A 17,283-nucleotide genomic window follows, 5' to 3' on the forward strand; every position below is an offset into this window, starting at 1 on the left:
CCAAGAAATTTCCTTTCGGTTTCTCTTTTATTTTTCTCCTGTCACTAAAGTAAGAAGAAGACGCTAAAATGTTGCAAACTACACTTTTCATTTTTTTTTTTTGGGATGTTGATCTAAGATTAATAATTTGATATTGTGAACAGATCATACAGATGATAGAAATATTTTGTAAATCGATGCAGAAGTGAAGAACGCAGATTTTTTTCTTTATTTTTATTTTTATTTTTTTTTTTTTTTGCCCTCTGTGGTGAATGTCGGGTCATACAGGCTTGACCCGATCTTTGTTTGTTCGGGTCAAGTCGGGTCGGTTTGGAGTCTTGGATAAGAACAATCAGGTCAGGTCAAACGCAAACCCGATTGTTTCAAGTCTGGTTGTAGCCTTAATCAGAAGTGTGAGACTTGAGCCATCTCATCTATGATCAAATGGCCCCAACAAGGATAACATATGTGACTTAATTAGGTCATTCCTTGAGGCATTATAGGTACTTTAGATATGAAGGTGTTTCAACAGCTAAAGAGTCCCAGTTATTCCTTGCAGGAAAAAGAAGTTTTCTTTGTTGAAATGGCAGAAGCCAAAATTGGGGTATTTGGAACTTAATGTTGACGGAAGTACTTTGGGTAATCGGGGGGTTCTTGTGGACTTGTAATAAGGGATGAAAGGGGCTGTTTTGTAATAGATTTTTTTTCTTCCTAGGGCTAGAATTCTAACATCTGGGTTGAGTTCTTTTGGATGCAATGGGACCCAAATTGGACTCCCCCCCCCCCCCCCCCCCCCCCCCAACCCAGGCCCCCACCCAATAAAAAAAAAACATTTTGAAAACACAATATACCCTCTTAGATTTTATACATAATTATATGAATATAGAAAATTGCCCCCCAAAAAATTTATAATCTCCATATACTCTCTAAAATTTTCTAAAATTTCAATATACTTAAAATTGTCTCTCTCTAATTTTTTTCTTATAGTCCCAAAATTCTATATATTATTTATTTTCAAGGATGTGGCCTCTTCAAAATTAAACTTAAAACTGAGTTTAGGAGAAATAACAAACTTATTAATGTGGATTTTAAAGTTTCTTGTTATACAATATTGGGCTTCTTTATATGGAATACAAAGTGAAAGCACAAGAAAAATTATTTAAGGTCGATGATCTATATGAAAAATAGTTGCGAGATTTTATCCTATAAACTTCATTGAGAAAGAAAATAATTTATTTAAACTTTCAATTGTAGCATTATATGTTTAATGTGATACGAAAAAATCTAGATTTTGCATGAAATCTGATAAAGTAGCTTACATACTAGAATAAAAGATGACATTCTAAAAGATCTCTTGATAGTTTATATGAAAAAAATAAATTCTAAATATTTCATTACAAAAATAACAGTAGATGAATATTATACCATAAAGCATTATCGTCAAAATCTGAAACATATATTAAGTTGTACTTTTATAATTTTATTTCTACATATACGTAGCAAATTAACGAGATATAGTTTTATATGTAGTTATGTTTTAATGATTTTTCAATCTCTTTTTAATTTACATAAAAGAAATAATGTTGGCAGTCCTAGGATGTGCAAGCCCCACTTGCTCCCTTTGAAAAAAGTAGGTAAATCTATGACTCACATGAAAAAATTATTTTTTAATGATGGACTTCACTCTTTTTTTAAAGGAAGCGTGTAGTACTTGCACATCCTACAATTGTATGTATTATTACTCTTTACATAAGTGTGTCACACGATAAAAAAGTTGCTCCCCCCCCCCCCTCCTTAACATAATTGCTAGTTCTGCCACTATTTGGATGGTTTGAGAATCTGTTCATGCTTGAATGCTTCTGGTGTTGAAGTTGAATCTAATTCTGAACTAAATTTTGGATGACTAAGCTGGTGAAATAACACATTGGGCATATGTGGAGATATGGGAGGAAATTCAACTAGAAATAAGGAAGTTTATGATTCAGCTTAAATACGTATATAGAGAAATTAATATGATAGCAAAGATGGTCTAATGTTGTGATAAAAAATTTATAAGGTTAGAACACATCAACTCCTAGAGAGATCCAAGGTATCCTCACACAAGAAAGGGTAGGTTGTCCTAAGGCTGCAACCCAGCCCGTCACAACCAAGTTTACACCCGATCCGACCTGACCCGCTCTATTTATGGCACCAAACCGAAGCAACCCAATCCGATTAAAATAGACTTGGGTTGAATCCGTATGACCCAACCTTTACCAAACAAAAAAACATCTAACTTTCTGCACATCGATTTATCTCAGATCTAAGCCTCAAATTACAATATCAATCTCCATCGATCTCAGATTCTTCTCAATCTCAAGAAAAAACCCCAAAAAACAAAAAATGAAAAGAGCAAACTTTGCAGAAGTCATTCGGATGTAGTCATTTGCAAAAGTGGTAGTAGTAAACAAAAATAGTAGATATTCAGTCTTCCTCCTTGCCCTCATTCTCGACAATGTTGAAGTAAACATTCATGTCCTTGTTGGAAGCAATCACCCGAAGCCAGTCCCTCACATTGTGCTTCTTCAAGTACTTGAGATACTTTTTAGAGAAGTTGCTGTCAGAGGTGATAGAGATTTTGCTCTTTTCACGGACGACGGTGATGGATTCACAGAGAGCGCCGGCCTTGCCTCCGACCTTGATCCCTGAAGGAACTTCTCAAGTGAGGCAAGATCCATGATCTTTTCCTCAACCGGTTTCACGCAGTCAATCACGAATGTGGCTCCCTTCTTCTTCCCCTTCAGTCCCACCGCTGTTGCCCCGTGACTCATTTTCGCTGTGATTCTTCACTCCACAAACACGAGAGATAAGGGAAGGGTTTTCCGCTCGGGACTTGGAGTTGGGGGTGGCTAGGGTTTGATAAGTTTGTATTTATATTTGGACGGGTTGACACAAACGTAAACAACCCACGTAACTAGTCGGGTTGGAAACCGATCAGATGACAAACCGATAAAAGTTGGGTCGGGTCATTTTAAACGGGTCCAACAGGTTTTCGGGTAATCTGCACAGCCCTAGGTTGTCCTGTCTTGACTCTTGAGCTACAAATAGTGTAAATATGTAGTCTTTGTTGAGTTTTTATTTCTTTTCATATGTTTCTGTAGGTTTTTGTGTCTTTTATTGGGTTTTATTCTCTTGGTTTGTGTTTTTGTAACCCTGTCACAAGTGAGGGTATATTTGATAAAATTAGAATATTCTCCTCTAATAGAGAAGTTTAGTACCATGGATTTACAAAGAAAGTGAGGGTCCAAAGAAAGAAGTTTAATACCATGCTTTTTCAATTAACTATTTTTGTCATCTACTTGCCAGTTGCCACTAATTCTAAGCAACATTTTCCCCAGGGATAAACATATAGTTTTCACTCTATCCAACCCAGTATGTTCAGGATTTATAGGAATAAACAACCACCTAACGTTATTCTCTAATTATTTAATGACTCAAAATACTTCTAGTGCAAATTGAATATGTATAATTCAGCCATGATCACTATAGAACATCCCAATTAATACCTTATAAACACTCATTTTTCATTTTTATCTTGTCTTATCCGAAATTTTCACATTATCATTGTTCACTATTCACGGCATCTAGCGTATGGTTTCTCTCCAAGTGGGTTGCACCCTTTGCTCCCTTTCATCATCTAGGGTTGTCATCTGATAGGACTTAGTGGTCTACTACCACGAGTATGCATCCCCCAAGGACTCCATCCACCATTGGATGTATTACAGTATCTCATAATCATATTTGGTACCAATCTTAGAACCGGAATATCTTTAATTGAGTCTTTTAATTGTGTAAATTGACCAATACTATCTTCATGTTTCCATCAGCTTGATATTAGGATATGCTTAAACTAATATCGTTTGTGCGAGCATGTGCAACTTAATGGGTGACGGAAAAAGGACACAAGTTTGGCAATTGCAATAGTCATTTTCAGTTATTTGAACAATTAGCAAACAGATGCCGAAAAATGACAAGTAATAAATAATTAAAAAACAAATAAATAAATAACTATTATTTCAGCAATTGGTTATGAATCCAAAACAAAAATCAATAATTTCACTCTTTTTCCATTTCTTTCTTACCTCCACGTACGTTCCTTCCCTCTTTTCTTTCTTCCTCTCTTTGCTTTTGCTCTCCCGTCCACGCCCTCACCTTCTCTCGTTTTCTCTTCGTACATTTACAAATGATTCCCATTTCCCAACGACTGTTATATATACTTAATATATTTTTATTTATATTTTTATTTACAAGATTTATTTTATTTATTTTCTTTTAAATTTTAAATTTTATAATTTCTAGTATATCAATAACTGATATGTAAAAAAATAAATTTTTTATAAATTTTTCTTAAGTACATTTATGCCTCATTTATTTTTATAAAACTTTTTATTTCATCTCATCTTATCTCATATAATCTAATCTAATCTAATCTAATCTAATCATTACAACTTTCTTAAATTCTAACATAAAATATAATAAACAATTCAATTTTTTTAAATCTAAAAATAAAAATAATATTAAAAAAATATAATATAATAATATTTTATTCAATTTTTAAATTTTATTTTAATACTTCTCATTTTATCACAAAAATATTTAAGATTTTAGTATTTTCTATATATATATATATATATATATATTTATTCATATTTCTTTCTTAGTACTCAAGTTTCTTGCGTCAGGAAAATCTTATCACGTAGCAAGCACAAAACGTTGACCGGATTGAGTGGACGATTAGTTCGGCCATACACTTTCTTTTTCTCAAGTCGGTTGTGTCAGCCAACCTTATCCTGGCACTCCTACACTCTTGTATAGGTTTGGGCAATATTGGGTGGGTGGAGGTTCTTGTAGCTAGGTGCTATGATCATAGACCCATCCTATTATGTTTGACCCAGGAAAATACCAATATATGAAAGAGGAAGAGGCTGTTCGGTTATGAGGCCAGATGGTCTTTGGAGGAAGATTGTGAAGAAGTTATTAAAAGAGCTTGGAAAGTGAGAACAAAAGGGAGGGACATAGACATGGATTTGCAGATGCTATTGGAAGACAATAGAGGAGCTTTTCAAAGGTGGAGTAGGAAGATTGTTCAAGATAAGAGGAGACTTCTAAAGGAAAAAAACAGAAAAGCTTAAAATATTACAAGAAGATGAAGGGAGTCACAATATGGTAGAGATAAAGAAAATTCAATAGGAGATAGGGACCTGTCTTGAGATGGAGGATATGATGTGGAGGGAAAGGGCTAAGATGGATTGGTACAATCATGGGGATCGAAATACAAAGTTCTTCCATAGTTGTGCAAACCAAAGGAGGAAAAAGAATATGATCAAGCAGATTTTTTATGTTTATAATATGAGACAAACTAATCCTGAGAAGGTTGAAATGGCTTTTAACAACTATTTTCAGAATCTTTTCACCTCCTCAGACCCGAGTTTTGAAGATATTGAAGATAGCTTGAGGGAGGTGGTACCTTGTGTAACAGATGATATGAACATTTGCCTAACAAAACCTTTTACCAGAGGAGAGGTCGAGGAAGCTCTTAAACAAATGGCTCCATTAAAATCACCAGGTCCAGATGGATTTGGACCATGTTTTTATCAAAAGCATTGGCATATAGTAGGTGATGAAGTGTGCAAAGATGTCCTGTCATGGCTCAATGGTAATGCTCTGATTCCCTCAATGAATTATACTTTTCTTGCACTCATTCCTAAGGTTAAAGATCCAAAAGTGGCTAGTGACTATAGGCCTATAAGCCTTAGTAATGTTGCTTACAAGATCATGTCAAAAGTCTTGGCAAATAGGTTGAAAAAATTCCTGAATGTAGTAATTTCACCCAACCAAAGTGCTTTTATCCCTAGAAGATTGATTACTAATAATATAATGATGGCATATGAGGTGCTTCATTCAATGTAAGCTAGGAAAAAAGGCAAAGTAGGAAATATGGCTATCAAACTAGATATGTCTAAAGCTTATGATAGGATTGAATGGTGTTATCTAGAGGCTGTCATGGGGAAGTTGGGATTTTGCAGGAAATGGATTGAACTCATTATGAAGTGTGTTTCAACTGTGAGCTATTTTGTTCTATCAATGGAAGCCCTGGGTCAAGATTCTATCCTATGAGAGGTTTGAGACAGGGTGACCCATTGTCTCCATACCTTTTCATTTTGTGTGCTGAGGGGCTTAGTGCACTGCTAAATCAGTCAGACATGGAGGGTTATACAAGAGGAGTAACTGTAGCAAGAAGTGGAACTCGTGTAAACCATTTACTTTTTACAGATGACTGCATTTTGTTTGGAAGAGCCTTAGCAGATGAATGGATAAAAATACTGAATTATGAAAAAGCATCTGGGCAGTTTTTGAACAAGGAGAAAATAGCAATTTTTTTCAGCTCTAAATCAATGGCTAAAGAAAAAAGGAAGATCTTGGTTTTAGGAGGCTCAGTTATGAAGGTAGCTATGAAAAATATTTGGGTTTGACTCCTGTAATAGGGAAATCCAAGTACAATACATTTAGAGGTATAAAAGAAAGGCTGTGGAAGAAGATTAGCAATTGGAAGAACTCATTTCTTTCTTCAGCAGGCAAGGAGGTTTTGATCAAGGCAGTATTACAAGCAATTCCAACATATACTATGAGTGTGTTTAAACTTCCAAAGAACCTGTGTAAGGAATTAAACTCACTTATGGCAAATTTCTGGTGGGGCAACCAATCTAACAGCAGCAGAATTCATTGGTGCAGTTGGGAAAAACTTGGAAAACCAAAAAGGAAGGGAGGCTTGGGTTTCAGAGATCTCGAGAGCTTCAATGTGGCTTTGTTGGCCAAATAAGGATGGAGGTTCTTACAGAATCTAGGGAGTATGGCAGCTAAGATTTTTAAGGAAAAATACTTCAGTTCAGTCTCTTTGTTTGAAGCTAAGTTGGGATACAGACCTTCATTTATATGGAGGAGTGTATGGGGTGCTTTGAAGCTGTTAAAAGAAGGTTAAAGGTGGAGAGTTGGGGATGGGAGTAGTATAAGGATATGGGGGCAGAAATGGCTTCAAACACCCTCATCTTACTGTGTGCAATCTCCTTGCTCGATACTAGATGAGGAAGCAAAAGTCAGTGAGTTGATCTCTGAGGGAAAATGGAATGTGCAGTTGATAGAAAGAATATTCAATCAAGAAGAAGTGGAGCAAATCTGTAGTATCCCTATTAGCAAGCTAAATTCTGAAGATATAATGATTTGGGGAGATACCAAGAAGAGACAATTTTCTGTTAGCAGTGCATACCAGATGGAAATGAACAAGAAAGAAGCAATGAAGGGGATACTCGATGGCAGGAAATATGGGAAATGAATATTCCAGGGAAGGTCAAACTTTTTATGTGGAGAGCTACAAAGGAGTTATTAGCAACTAGAGATAACCTGTCTCTAAGGAAAATAACAGAAAGTTCAAAATGCCCAATTTGCAAAAATGATGATGAATCAGTGATGCATGCAATTTGGTTCTGTCCAGCAGCAGCAGATATTTGGTCGGAATCAAACATTGTCATACAGAAGTGGAGATCAAATGAAACTGAGTTACTAGAATTATGGGACAGATTGGTGGAGAAGGTAAGCAAAGATGTCTTAGAGGAGATAGCCATGGTTATGAGGAACATCTGGTTAAGAAGAAATGAATTCATCTTGGAGGGAGTTTTTAAAGGCTCAAGCCAAGTGATAAAAGCAGCTAGAGATGAATTAAGAGTGTTCCAACTGCTTCAACAAAATGCAAGACTTACCCCAGCTCCAAGAGTAGAAAGAGAGGCTGTCTTGTGGAGCAGACCAAGAGAGTCCTTTGTTAAAGCAAATTGGGGTGCAACAGTGTCCATAAAAGATAGAAAGGTGGAGCTCGGGGTGGTTATTAGAGATGAGGAAGGGTAGATTTTGGTTGCCGCAAGAGAACAGAAAATTTTTTTGACAGATTCTACAACAGCTGAATGTCTTGCACTTTGGAAAGCCATGGAAGTGTGTAGAGAGCTCAACTCCAACAGAGTTTTATTCGAAGGTGGTGCTCAAGTCATAGTGAATGCTGTCAATAAAGGGGAAGAGGATTTTTCCTCTTATGGGAGGGTAGTTGAAGATGCCAAAAAGTTGCTAAAAGCTATAGAGAACTGGAGTGTTAATTTTGTTTATAGGGAAGCAAATGAGGCAGCTCATGTTTTAGCTCATGAAGCTTTATTTTTACATCCTGATATACTTTGGATTGAAGAGATTCCTAATTGTATTAGGAGTATCATCTGTAAGGAGAAATCCAGTAATGAGGTTATAGTTCAATGAATGAATACAGAGGATTCATTTTAAAAAAAAAAAGGTTTGGGCAATATTTCTGACGCCCACCTTTCGTTATTTTATAAATAAAATTCTCAAAAATAACAATATCTATAGATAAATATAAAACTAATAAATAAAAATAACCTCTATTTCCTTTTGATAAAAGAACATGCACCACCATTACTAATCTGAACTACTTGCAACAAAATATAATAAAGACTACTTTAACTGTTATTTAAGGATAAATAATCAAATATTGGTATATTCTATCTAGAATAAAAGAGTGAGTTTGGATCCAACCATATAGGAATTCACTTGGCCCAAACTACCCCTCTACAAATCCTAACATGGACTGAAATATCCCAGCTATAGACACTGATTCAACCAGATTTTAAATAATTCATGTGATTGAAAATATTGTTATATTTTCTTCCGTTCAAATTTTAAATTATGTATATGTGGAACTAGAACTAAAGCAAAATTGCCTTGCTCGCCCCCGCCTTCCGACTCGAGCGCAAGCACTCTCACTTGCATTGTGCAAGATTTGTTATTGCTCGCCCTGGAATTCGAGCACTTGTTATTTGCCCAAGGTGTAGTGTCATTGTGTATTTTGGTCTAATCAATTTGCTCATTTTTCTGGCTTCAACCACCCTTTGCTTGCCACGGGAGTTGGATATAATTGGAAATCACGGGTATGATTTACATGCTTGGGGCCCAACCCCAGATCAAATTGGTTGAATCATGTGGGAGCTCAACTCCCATGTATATGAAGCGTAGCCCAGTCTCCAAAAGTATCAAACCCATATCACATTGGTCAGATTATGTGAAAGTTTGGCTCTGAGCATGTATAGGATCTATTAGGGGGGCCCTCCAAAGAATGGCCTAGGCCCAAAGAGATCAGGCTGTGGAAACCCCAGGCCCCTCAAGCGGAGACCCAAAGTACACCAGGAAGCCACGTATCGAGCCCAAGACCCAGCTACCCATCCGAAAAGGCCTTGGCACCAGCTTGACCGATCAAGGAGCCCACCATAAGGCAATGATCGCCTAGGACCTAGGTGGGCTGCCAAGCCTTGCAATAGGGTATGTAGCGCACAACTGTAGAGGGACGCAGGCAATTGGGCACGTCCGATTGTGGATGCACCAGGCCGGAGACACACCGCATTCAATGTGTGTCAGGGAACACAGCACACAATGACATGCTACTAGAGGTGTCGTAGGATGGCTCAGCCACAACCTGACACCCCACGATCTCCCTTGGCAGTCGGACTCAAGCCAAGTATAAATAACAGCAATCCATCTCAAGGTAAGGCTCTCTAAACTCTTCTACTATTCAACCCACTTAGCTTTCTTCATCACTCAAATATTCTCCACTGGCTTTGGCATCGGAGCGACCCTGGACGTCACCGGAGCCATTCTTCCTCTTAGCTACAGGTCCTAAGAGTTTGGCTACTGTGGTACTGCTCGGTCTATGAAACACGACATCAATAGTGGTGCCGTTCGTGGGATATTTTCCATAAAAATGTGTACTTCACATGTCGGCAGCAACACAGTCCCAAACTACATGGGGGGAGGAGAACCAAAACGAAGCAATGGAGGCGAGATTCACAGGGATGGAGGAGACAATAAGGAAGCTGACAAAGGAAACAAGAGCGCTCCACGAAGAGAACGTTGCACTCAGGTGGACCAACGAGGAGCTGGTGGGAAGAGGAGAACCTAGCGGCACTGAGCATGTGGATTCACTACGAGTCCCTGTGAACACCACAGCAGAGGAGGAAAGATGCAAGATACACCTCGTCAGTACTAACTTACCATACAACGCAGGAGTTATGGCAGTACCTCTCCCACCCAAGTTCAAAATTCCCTAGATAGAAGTGTACGATGGGTCCAAAGACCCGCTAGAGCACTTAGAGACATTCAAGGCCCACATGACCTTACACAGCTTCCTAGGAGAATCTCTCGTGCTTAGGACCATAGATAGCTACGACGAGCTCGCTCACCTCTTCATGGCACAATTCATGGCAAGCCGGAAGAAGAGGCGCCCGGCTGCTTTCCTCATGGTTAAACAGCGAGACGGCGAGAGGCTAAAGTTGTATCTCTCCCGGTTCAATCAAGAACACATGACCATGGACGACTAAGATGAGAAGATCACCTTGGCAAGCCTCTTGGGTGGGATTTGGCCTAGGAACCCGTTTATGGCTGAAAAAGCATGGAGGACTCCAACCACGCTAAGGGAGTTCATGGACCGGGCATATGGATTCATCAACAATGAAGACACCCTCGAAGCGCTAATGGCTACACAATAGTTTGAGATGGAGCAGGTGGATTGGAAGGCGGCTAGGCAAAGAGGAGGTCACTGCCGCGAAGGGGGAAAAATGGAGCGCCGGACACAAAGAGAAAGGAGGAAGCCCTGACCCGGCCGCATGCCTACACAAGTTTGGCAGCAGAAAGGGATCACGAACAGAGCCCTCGAAGGGAGCCTAGCCGAGCCCAAGTGAGTCACCAATACCGCGAATACCACATGACTGATTAGCACAACACCAAAAATTGCTATGCCATGAGAAGAAGAAGGGAGGAAGACCAATGGGACTAGAGACGCCAGTCAGAAGACAGAGAAGATCAGCGTGAGGGGGACATCTAGGCCCTTGGTAGGGTGCAAGTCCAGGAATTTGGGCACCAGACCCCAAGCCCTTATCAAGGTCTCACGAACAAGCAAGTCGAGTCCCTAGACTCGCTGCAGGGTAAGGCCAAGTCTCTAAACTTGCTAACCCCCAGTCCAACAAAGAAGTCGAGTCCCTGGACTTGTTGCGGGGTAAGGCAAAGTCCTTGGACCTACCAAACCCCCGTCCAATAAAGAAGTCAAGTCGTTAAAGTTTGCTACGGAGTTGAGGAAAAATGGGAAAGGCATAACCAGTCGGAAGAAACACACTTATTATTTCATTTATGAACAACGTGCAACCTTTACAACTAGGGAGGAGGAGGCGGAGGAGCACCTGGGGGGTATGGGAGATATGCACACCTCCCGAAGTTCTTAACGAAGGCTTGCGCCTGGAAGTTTGAAGGAAGGGAAGTCAAGGACAGAGTGTGCAGATCCAACCCGGGGTGCTTCAGCAAGTGTTCACGCATTCATTCAAGACCCTCTTGGTAGCCGTAAGACCAAGCTACGTCCCAAATAGCATTAGCCTTTGCGAATCGAGACTTGATTTCCACAGAATGTTGGGCGACGTTGTCCAAGCGAGACCTCAAACCAGTGATTTCTTTGTCACGGTCTATGAGGTCAATATTCTTCTTGGTCACTTTCTATGAGAGTTCACCAACATCACCTGCCACAAATGTTCCCTTTGGTGCTGGGCCTCCTAGGTGAATTTGAAGTGATGGGACAACAGCCTCGAACGTTGCCCGACGACCGAAGGCTAATCCCGGGGAGACTCTTCCAACTCCTTCCGAGCAAACTCTAGCTCAGCTTCTCTGGTGACCAAGTCCAGTGTGGCCACGGTGCAAGCCTCCTCTAGGTTTTTGCCCCTAGACGCCCAATGGCTGAGGTTCTCCTCAGCCTTGCACAACAGTTTTTTCACAACCTTCTTCTTCTGCTTATGCCACGCGACATCTGCCTCCAAGCGTTGGTTCTGCTCCTTCATGTACTCCACCTTGTTGACCAACCCTTTGTGCTTGGCCTTGAGGTCCTTGATCATCTGGGCCGCTTGCTTCAACCTTAAGTCCCCAAAGCATTCCAGCGTCCCAAGCTCTCGGTTGGCCTCCTCCAACTCCCCCTGCTCCTCGCCAATCATTGCAACCAACTGATCTGCAGCCTAAAATAGAAAGAATAGTTAGAAACGTCAAGGCAAGGAACAGAAAGGGCCAAACGAAATGATCTGAGTGTGGGGGAAAACCTACCTGGGCAAAGAAGGTTCGCAGCATCTAGGACGCCGACTTGGTTGCCACGGCCTAGGCTTTGTCCAAGTTCGAGGCCAAGGTTTGGCTTCTTCCTACCCTAATGGAAGAGGAGGGGTTGGCGACCTCCAACTGCCAAGAGAAGTCTGGTATCCCCCCTTAGCCTTGCTTCTATGTTCGACAGGAACCTCACCGGCCAAACCAGGACCAACCGATGATAGAGCCTGAGAGTCGTCGTCGTCACTTAGCTCCACAATGGAGTGGGAATCCTAGGGTGCTCCCTCGCAGCCAACGCTGATCTGCTCGGCAAGGGGAGATGGGTGGAAATAGTCCTGACGTGGGGAGAAGTAAACCTTGTGACTTCATCTTGATTATTGATCATGGGGGAAGGGGCCTTGGGGGAGGTTCTCCCCTGTCCTTCTGGTCTGGCTTCTTCTTCTTCTTCTTCTTCTTCTTCTTCTTCTCCTCCTCCTCCTCCTTCTTCTCCTCCAACTCCTCATTCTCCTTCTTGGCTTGCGGCCCTAGAGGCAACTGGGGAACCTCAAGGGGAAAGGCTATGCTCTTCTTCCTAGAGCCCGACCTCTGAGGTCATTTACGGAGCCTCACGAGAAGCGTCCTCCTTCAGAGTGTCTTCGAAGGATATGAATGGTTCGAACATACTAGGCCCGCGAGGGGGTATTCAGAAGGGAGCTGAAGAAAGGTGCCTAAAGGTCGCACTCTGGCAGAATGGCTCGAACATGAATGTCTAATGCCATGGCAGTGTGTCAGGTCGTGGCTGAGGTACATGGCACCTCTAACATGCATTGAATACAGTGTGTCTCTTACCTGGGGCGCCCACGATCGAACATGCCCTACCACCTGCGTCCCATTGCATATGTGCGCTACGTACCCTATTGTAGGGCTTGGCAGCCCACCGAGGTCCTAGGCAATCACTGCCTTAAGGTGGGCTCCTTGATCAGGTCGAGCTCGATGCCAAGGCCTTTCCAGACGTGCAGCCAGGTGGTGGGCTCGATACGCGGCTTCCTGGCTTGGGCTCCTGGCCTGCTTTGGGTCTCCATCTGAGCGGTCTTGGGGTCTCTGCGACTTGATCTCTTTAGGCCCAAGCCACTCTTCAGAGAGGCCCCCCTCACAGGATCCCCCATTCTCCAAAGTATCTAACCCATATCAAATTGGTTAGATATTTGATCAAATTGATCATACCAAAATAGCTCTTACGTCCAAAAGGGCACTCTAGTCGGACAAATATTTATAGTAGGGGTATCATGTAAAGCATACCCCAATCTCTAAAAGTATCCGACCCTTGATCAAATTGCTCGGATCTTTGAGCAAGTATAGCGTCCTCATTCTCCATAAGTGGTCAGATTACGTGGGAGCTCAGCTCCTGAGAATGTAAAAGCATGCATCAATCTCCAAAACATAATTTTTAGAGATTGAAGTAAGCTTTACATGCTAGAGAGCTCCCACGTGATTAAGGAACTCTTTGCTTGTTGTGGTGGATGAACAATTGTTTTGGAGATTGATGCATGCTTTACATGCTAGAGAACTCCCACGTGATTAAGGAACTCTTTGCTTGTTGTGGTGGATGAACAATTATCTTCCATAGCATTTTTAGAAAATTATTATTTTTTCTTCAAATTTGAAATTTTTTTGTATAGGGGGAACAAGACACATGCCTCCCTAGTATAAATTATAATTTTGGGAATATTACCTCAACAATAAAAATGTGTGATTAATCCTCTGGGTATTACAAGCACCATCAAGGAAAACTCACCACCTCAAGAATCAACCACGAGAGAGAAACTACTTGAACCGTAGGTGAGCATCGTGGAAGGCAAAGTGCTCACACTCCGGTGAGAGTGCTTGCAACCGATGCGAGCATCTAAGGAGAAAAAGTGCTCGCATCCTCGGTCCTATTGTATTTTTCTATCCTATCTCCATTTGTCAGTTTTTCGTCCTATCTTCATTTTCTTGCCCTTTAATTTTCCGTTCTATTGCATTTTTCTGTCCTTTCTTCCTTTTGACATTTTTTCAACCTATCATCAATTTTCGCCCTATCTTCAATTTCGGCCAAATCTTCAATTTTTTGATCTATTTCATTTGTTTGTACCATCTTCTTTTGTCAATTTCTCGTTCTATGTTCTTTTCCATCCAATGTTTAATTTTCTGTCCTATCTTCATTTTTCCGTCATATATTTAATTTTCCATTTTATCTTCATTTATAACAAAATTTAACTTAGCTATTATCGAATAGTGGTCAATTATTAATATATTTATGGATAAATATTTGCATAAATTCTAATCATGTGAATACTGCTTAAACTACAGAGTATGTATTTACTGTTCGAGTATTAAAAGTCTTGTTATTTTTCATAAGCAAATTTTCATTCAAGATGACTGAGAAAAATAATAAAAATAAAAAAATAAAAATCAATTAGTCTAGTCTAGACACCCATTCGCCTTCACAAATATCAATAAAAAATATATCTATTTTTTTAAAAATAAAAAAATTATAGAAATTTTACCTACTAGGCATAATCAAAATAAATTAGAAAAATTCAAAAATTATATAGAACCTTTTGAATGGGTATAACTGTCTATTAAAGTTTCGTTTCTTTTGATGTGTGGTTGGAATTTGTCAATTATGTTGAGATTGTGTTTTGCGGGTCTGGACAACTCCACGCTCATAGGGCTCAGTCTCTTTCCTGCAAGATGAAGAGAGGGGAGACCTCGGGGGCCATGGGGAGCTTGGGGGCCATGATTATTTTATGGAATGAATACTAATAATTTCTTCTTCTTTTTCTTTTGAGAATTTAAAGATAGCTTTTGTCGCCTTTTATGTTTTCTTTTATTGATTTTATTTGACTATTTCAACTCCTAACAACTTTGAACAAATGACATGTTGATTGTGTTTTCAGACAAGATTTCCAACATGCCCATAACTTTTTCATCATAATTACTATGAAAACAGCTTGTTTCTTTGACGAACTAGCAGAAAAAATTGTTTTAGTATTTCACGTTGTTTAAAAGATTTATGCTATTTACAAGTCTGTGTAACATACCGCTAACTATAGTACCCATTATGAGAAACAGGTAAATATTATGACTATCTAAAATATGATGAGAACTGAAAAAAGCTTTACCACATGACGAAGGTCCTCCTGGAGTGAGGTACTGTCTTTGCTCTGAGCAAAGTGAGTCCCTGGAGTTTTTGTGGCAAAAACTGCAGAGGATAGTATGGAGGCCGAACTAGAGAGACTATGGAGAGGATTCACATTAACAAAACAGGAAAATCAAGGATTCTCAGTCACAAAAGCAGAGGTCGAAAAAGTGGCAGGGGACAAAAAATTATGTTTGTTGCTCCTAGTGGTTGCTGAGAAACAGGTAAATAAGGAAGCTTTTAGAAACACTATGTCAAAGATCTGGGGTTCAGTTGGCTGGATCCAGTTTTAGGAAATGGGTATAAACAAATTCCTAATGGAATTCGAGCTAGAACAAGACAAAAACAAAGTCCAAAAGGGGCGTCCTTGGACTTTCGACAGATTTCTAGTCTGCATGGAAGATGTAGACTGGATAGTTCCTCCAAACGAAATCACCTTTTCACATGAATCCTTCTGGATTCAAATACATAACATGCCTTTGGGTAGTATGAATGCAGATATTGGTTCCCAAATAGGAGCAAGCATTGGAGAGGTAATGAAGATAGACACAGATAGTTCTGGATGTGCATGGGGTCAATTCCTATGTATAAAAGTTTGCATCAATATCACGGAACCTCTGAATCGTGGCAGACTTATGAAGATAGAAGACAAAACTCTATGGCTCCCTTTCAAGTATGAGAGACTACCAGCCTTTTGCTTTCACTGTGGCTTTATAAAACACAAGAAGGAATGATGCACAAGCCTAGCAAGACGTAGCCATAACTCCAACAAGCTCGAATACAGCCCTTGGCTTCAGGCAAACATTCCAAAATCTGATAGTTTAACCATGAAGCGTTACGAGGGAGGAGGAAGGGGAGAAGCAGAAAACTCATGGCGGGGAAATACTGCAACAGAAGAAACTATTCTTGGTCATAGGTAGATGGGACACAAGCCAGTGGATCCTCTCTCAATTCAGGAAGCAGATAGGGCGATAACCAAGGACACTGCTAATGAACAGAGTGGTGTCTCAGAATAGGACCTAAAAGGGTATGTTTTTAAGGCTACCCTACCCAAGGTGTTTGACTCTTCTCGAGAAAACAAGCATACATAGAACTCTGCTGAAATTTTGCACCAGGCCAGACCCGAAGTCCCAGGTTTTGCCAAGGGGAGTGGATATTCTGTTGTGGAAGAGGGGAAACGCAGGAAAATAAAGACCCAACTAGACAAGGTCCAACAGGTCTTAGCCCCTCTTATAAAATCAGGCCCATCCATTGCTAATCAGGTTAGTTCTCTCAACCTTTTCCTGGAGTCACAGATTAAATTCCTTTATACCCCTAATAAGAACACATGGAAACGAAGAGCAAGAGAGCAGAATCCAAACACAAGAGAAAATGAGAAGGAGGACCTTGTTATGGGGAGTGATGATTTACCTTTGAAATGAAGGGGGGATTGCCATCTTTTCAATGCAGACTCGCATAAAAAATAGAAGAAAGATGAGATACAAGCAATGGTTATTAAGCAAGAAGAAATGGTGGAGGCTACTGGGCAGCCCACCAACAACCATGATTTGTTTAAGTTGGAACTGCCGTGGGCTTGGGAACTCTCGGATAGTTCAAGAGCTTCACCTTTTGGTGAAATCCAAGTTCCCTAGTCTCATTCTCCTTATGGAGACTAAATGTATTAGAAACAAGATTGAGCTAGTTAAGAAAAAAATTAAGAATGCCTCACAGTTTCGTGGTGGATAGTAGAGAGGCTAGTGGAGGTGTGGCTTTCATTTGGAATGACTCAGTTAATGTGAATCTGCTCAACTACTCACAACATCATATCTCCCTTATTGTGAGCCTAGAAAATGACAAGTTGACTTGGACAGTCACTGGATTCTATGGCAATCCTGTTCCTAGGAAGAGGAAGTTAAGCTGGGCTCTCCTTCGTGCCTTGCAACCAGCTAAGAATC

At 40.3% G+C, this 17,283-nt stretch overlaps 1 protein-coding gene and 1 pseudogene across 1 annotated transcript; one reads left to right on the top strand and one right to left on the bottom strand.

Moving 5' to 3' along the window:
* Window positions 1–2,230: 2,230 nt before the first annotated feature.
* On the bottom strand, window positions 2,231–2,936 carry LOC121252591 (annotated as a pseudogene).
* A 4,408-nt stretch (window positions 2,937–7,344) lies between these two features.
* On the top strand, window positions 7,345–7,914 carry LOC121253398. Its single transcript, XM_041153417.1, has one exon. The coding sequence runs from the start codon at window positions 7,345–7,347 to the stop codon at window positions 7,912–7,914; it is 570 nt and encodes a 189-aa protein (XP_041009351.1).
* The last annotated feature ends 9,369 nt before the right edge of the window (window positions 7,915–17,283 follow it).

Source organism: Juglans microcarpa x Juglans regia, chromosome 2S, assembly GCF_004785595.1.
Source record: "Juglans microcarpa x Juglans regia isolate MS1-56 chromosome 2S, Jm3101_v1.0, whole genome shotgun sequence".
NCBI lineage: Eukaryota > Viridiplantae > Streptophyta > Magnoliopsida > Fagales > Juglandaceae > Juglans > Juglans microcarpa x Juglans regia.

Coding starts and splice junctions, on each gene's coding strand:
- LOC121253398 (XM_041153417.1), top strand. CDS start 7,345: ATGAATATTCCAGGGAAGGTCAAACTTTTTATGTGGAGAGCTACAAAG.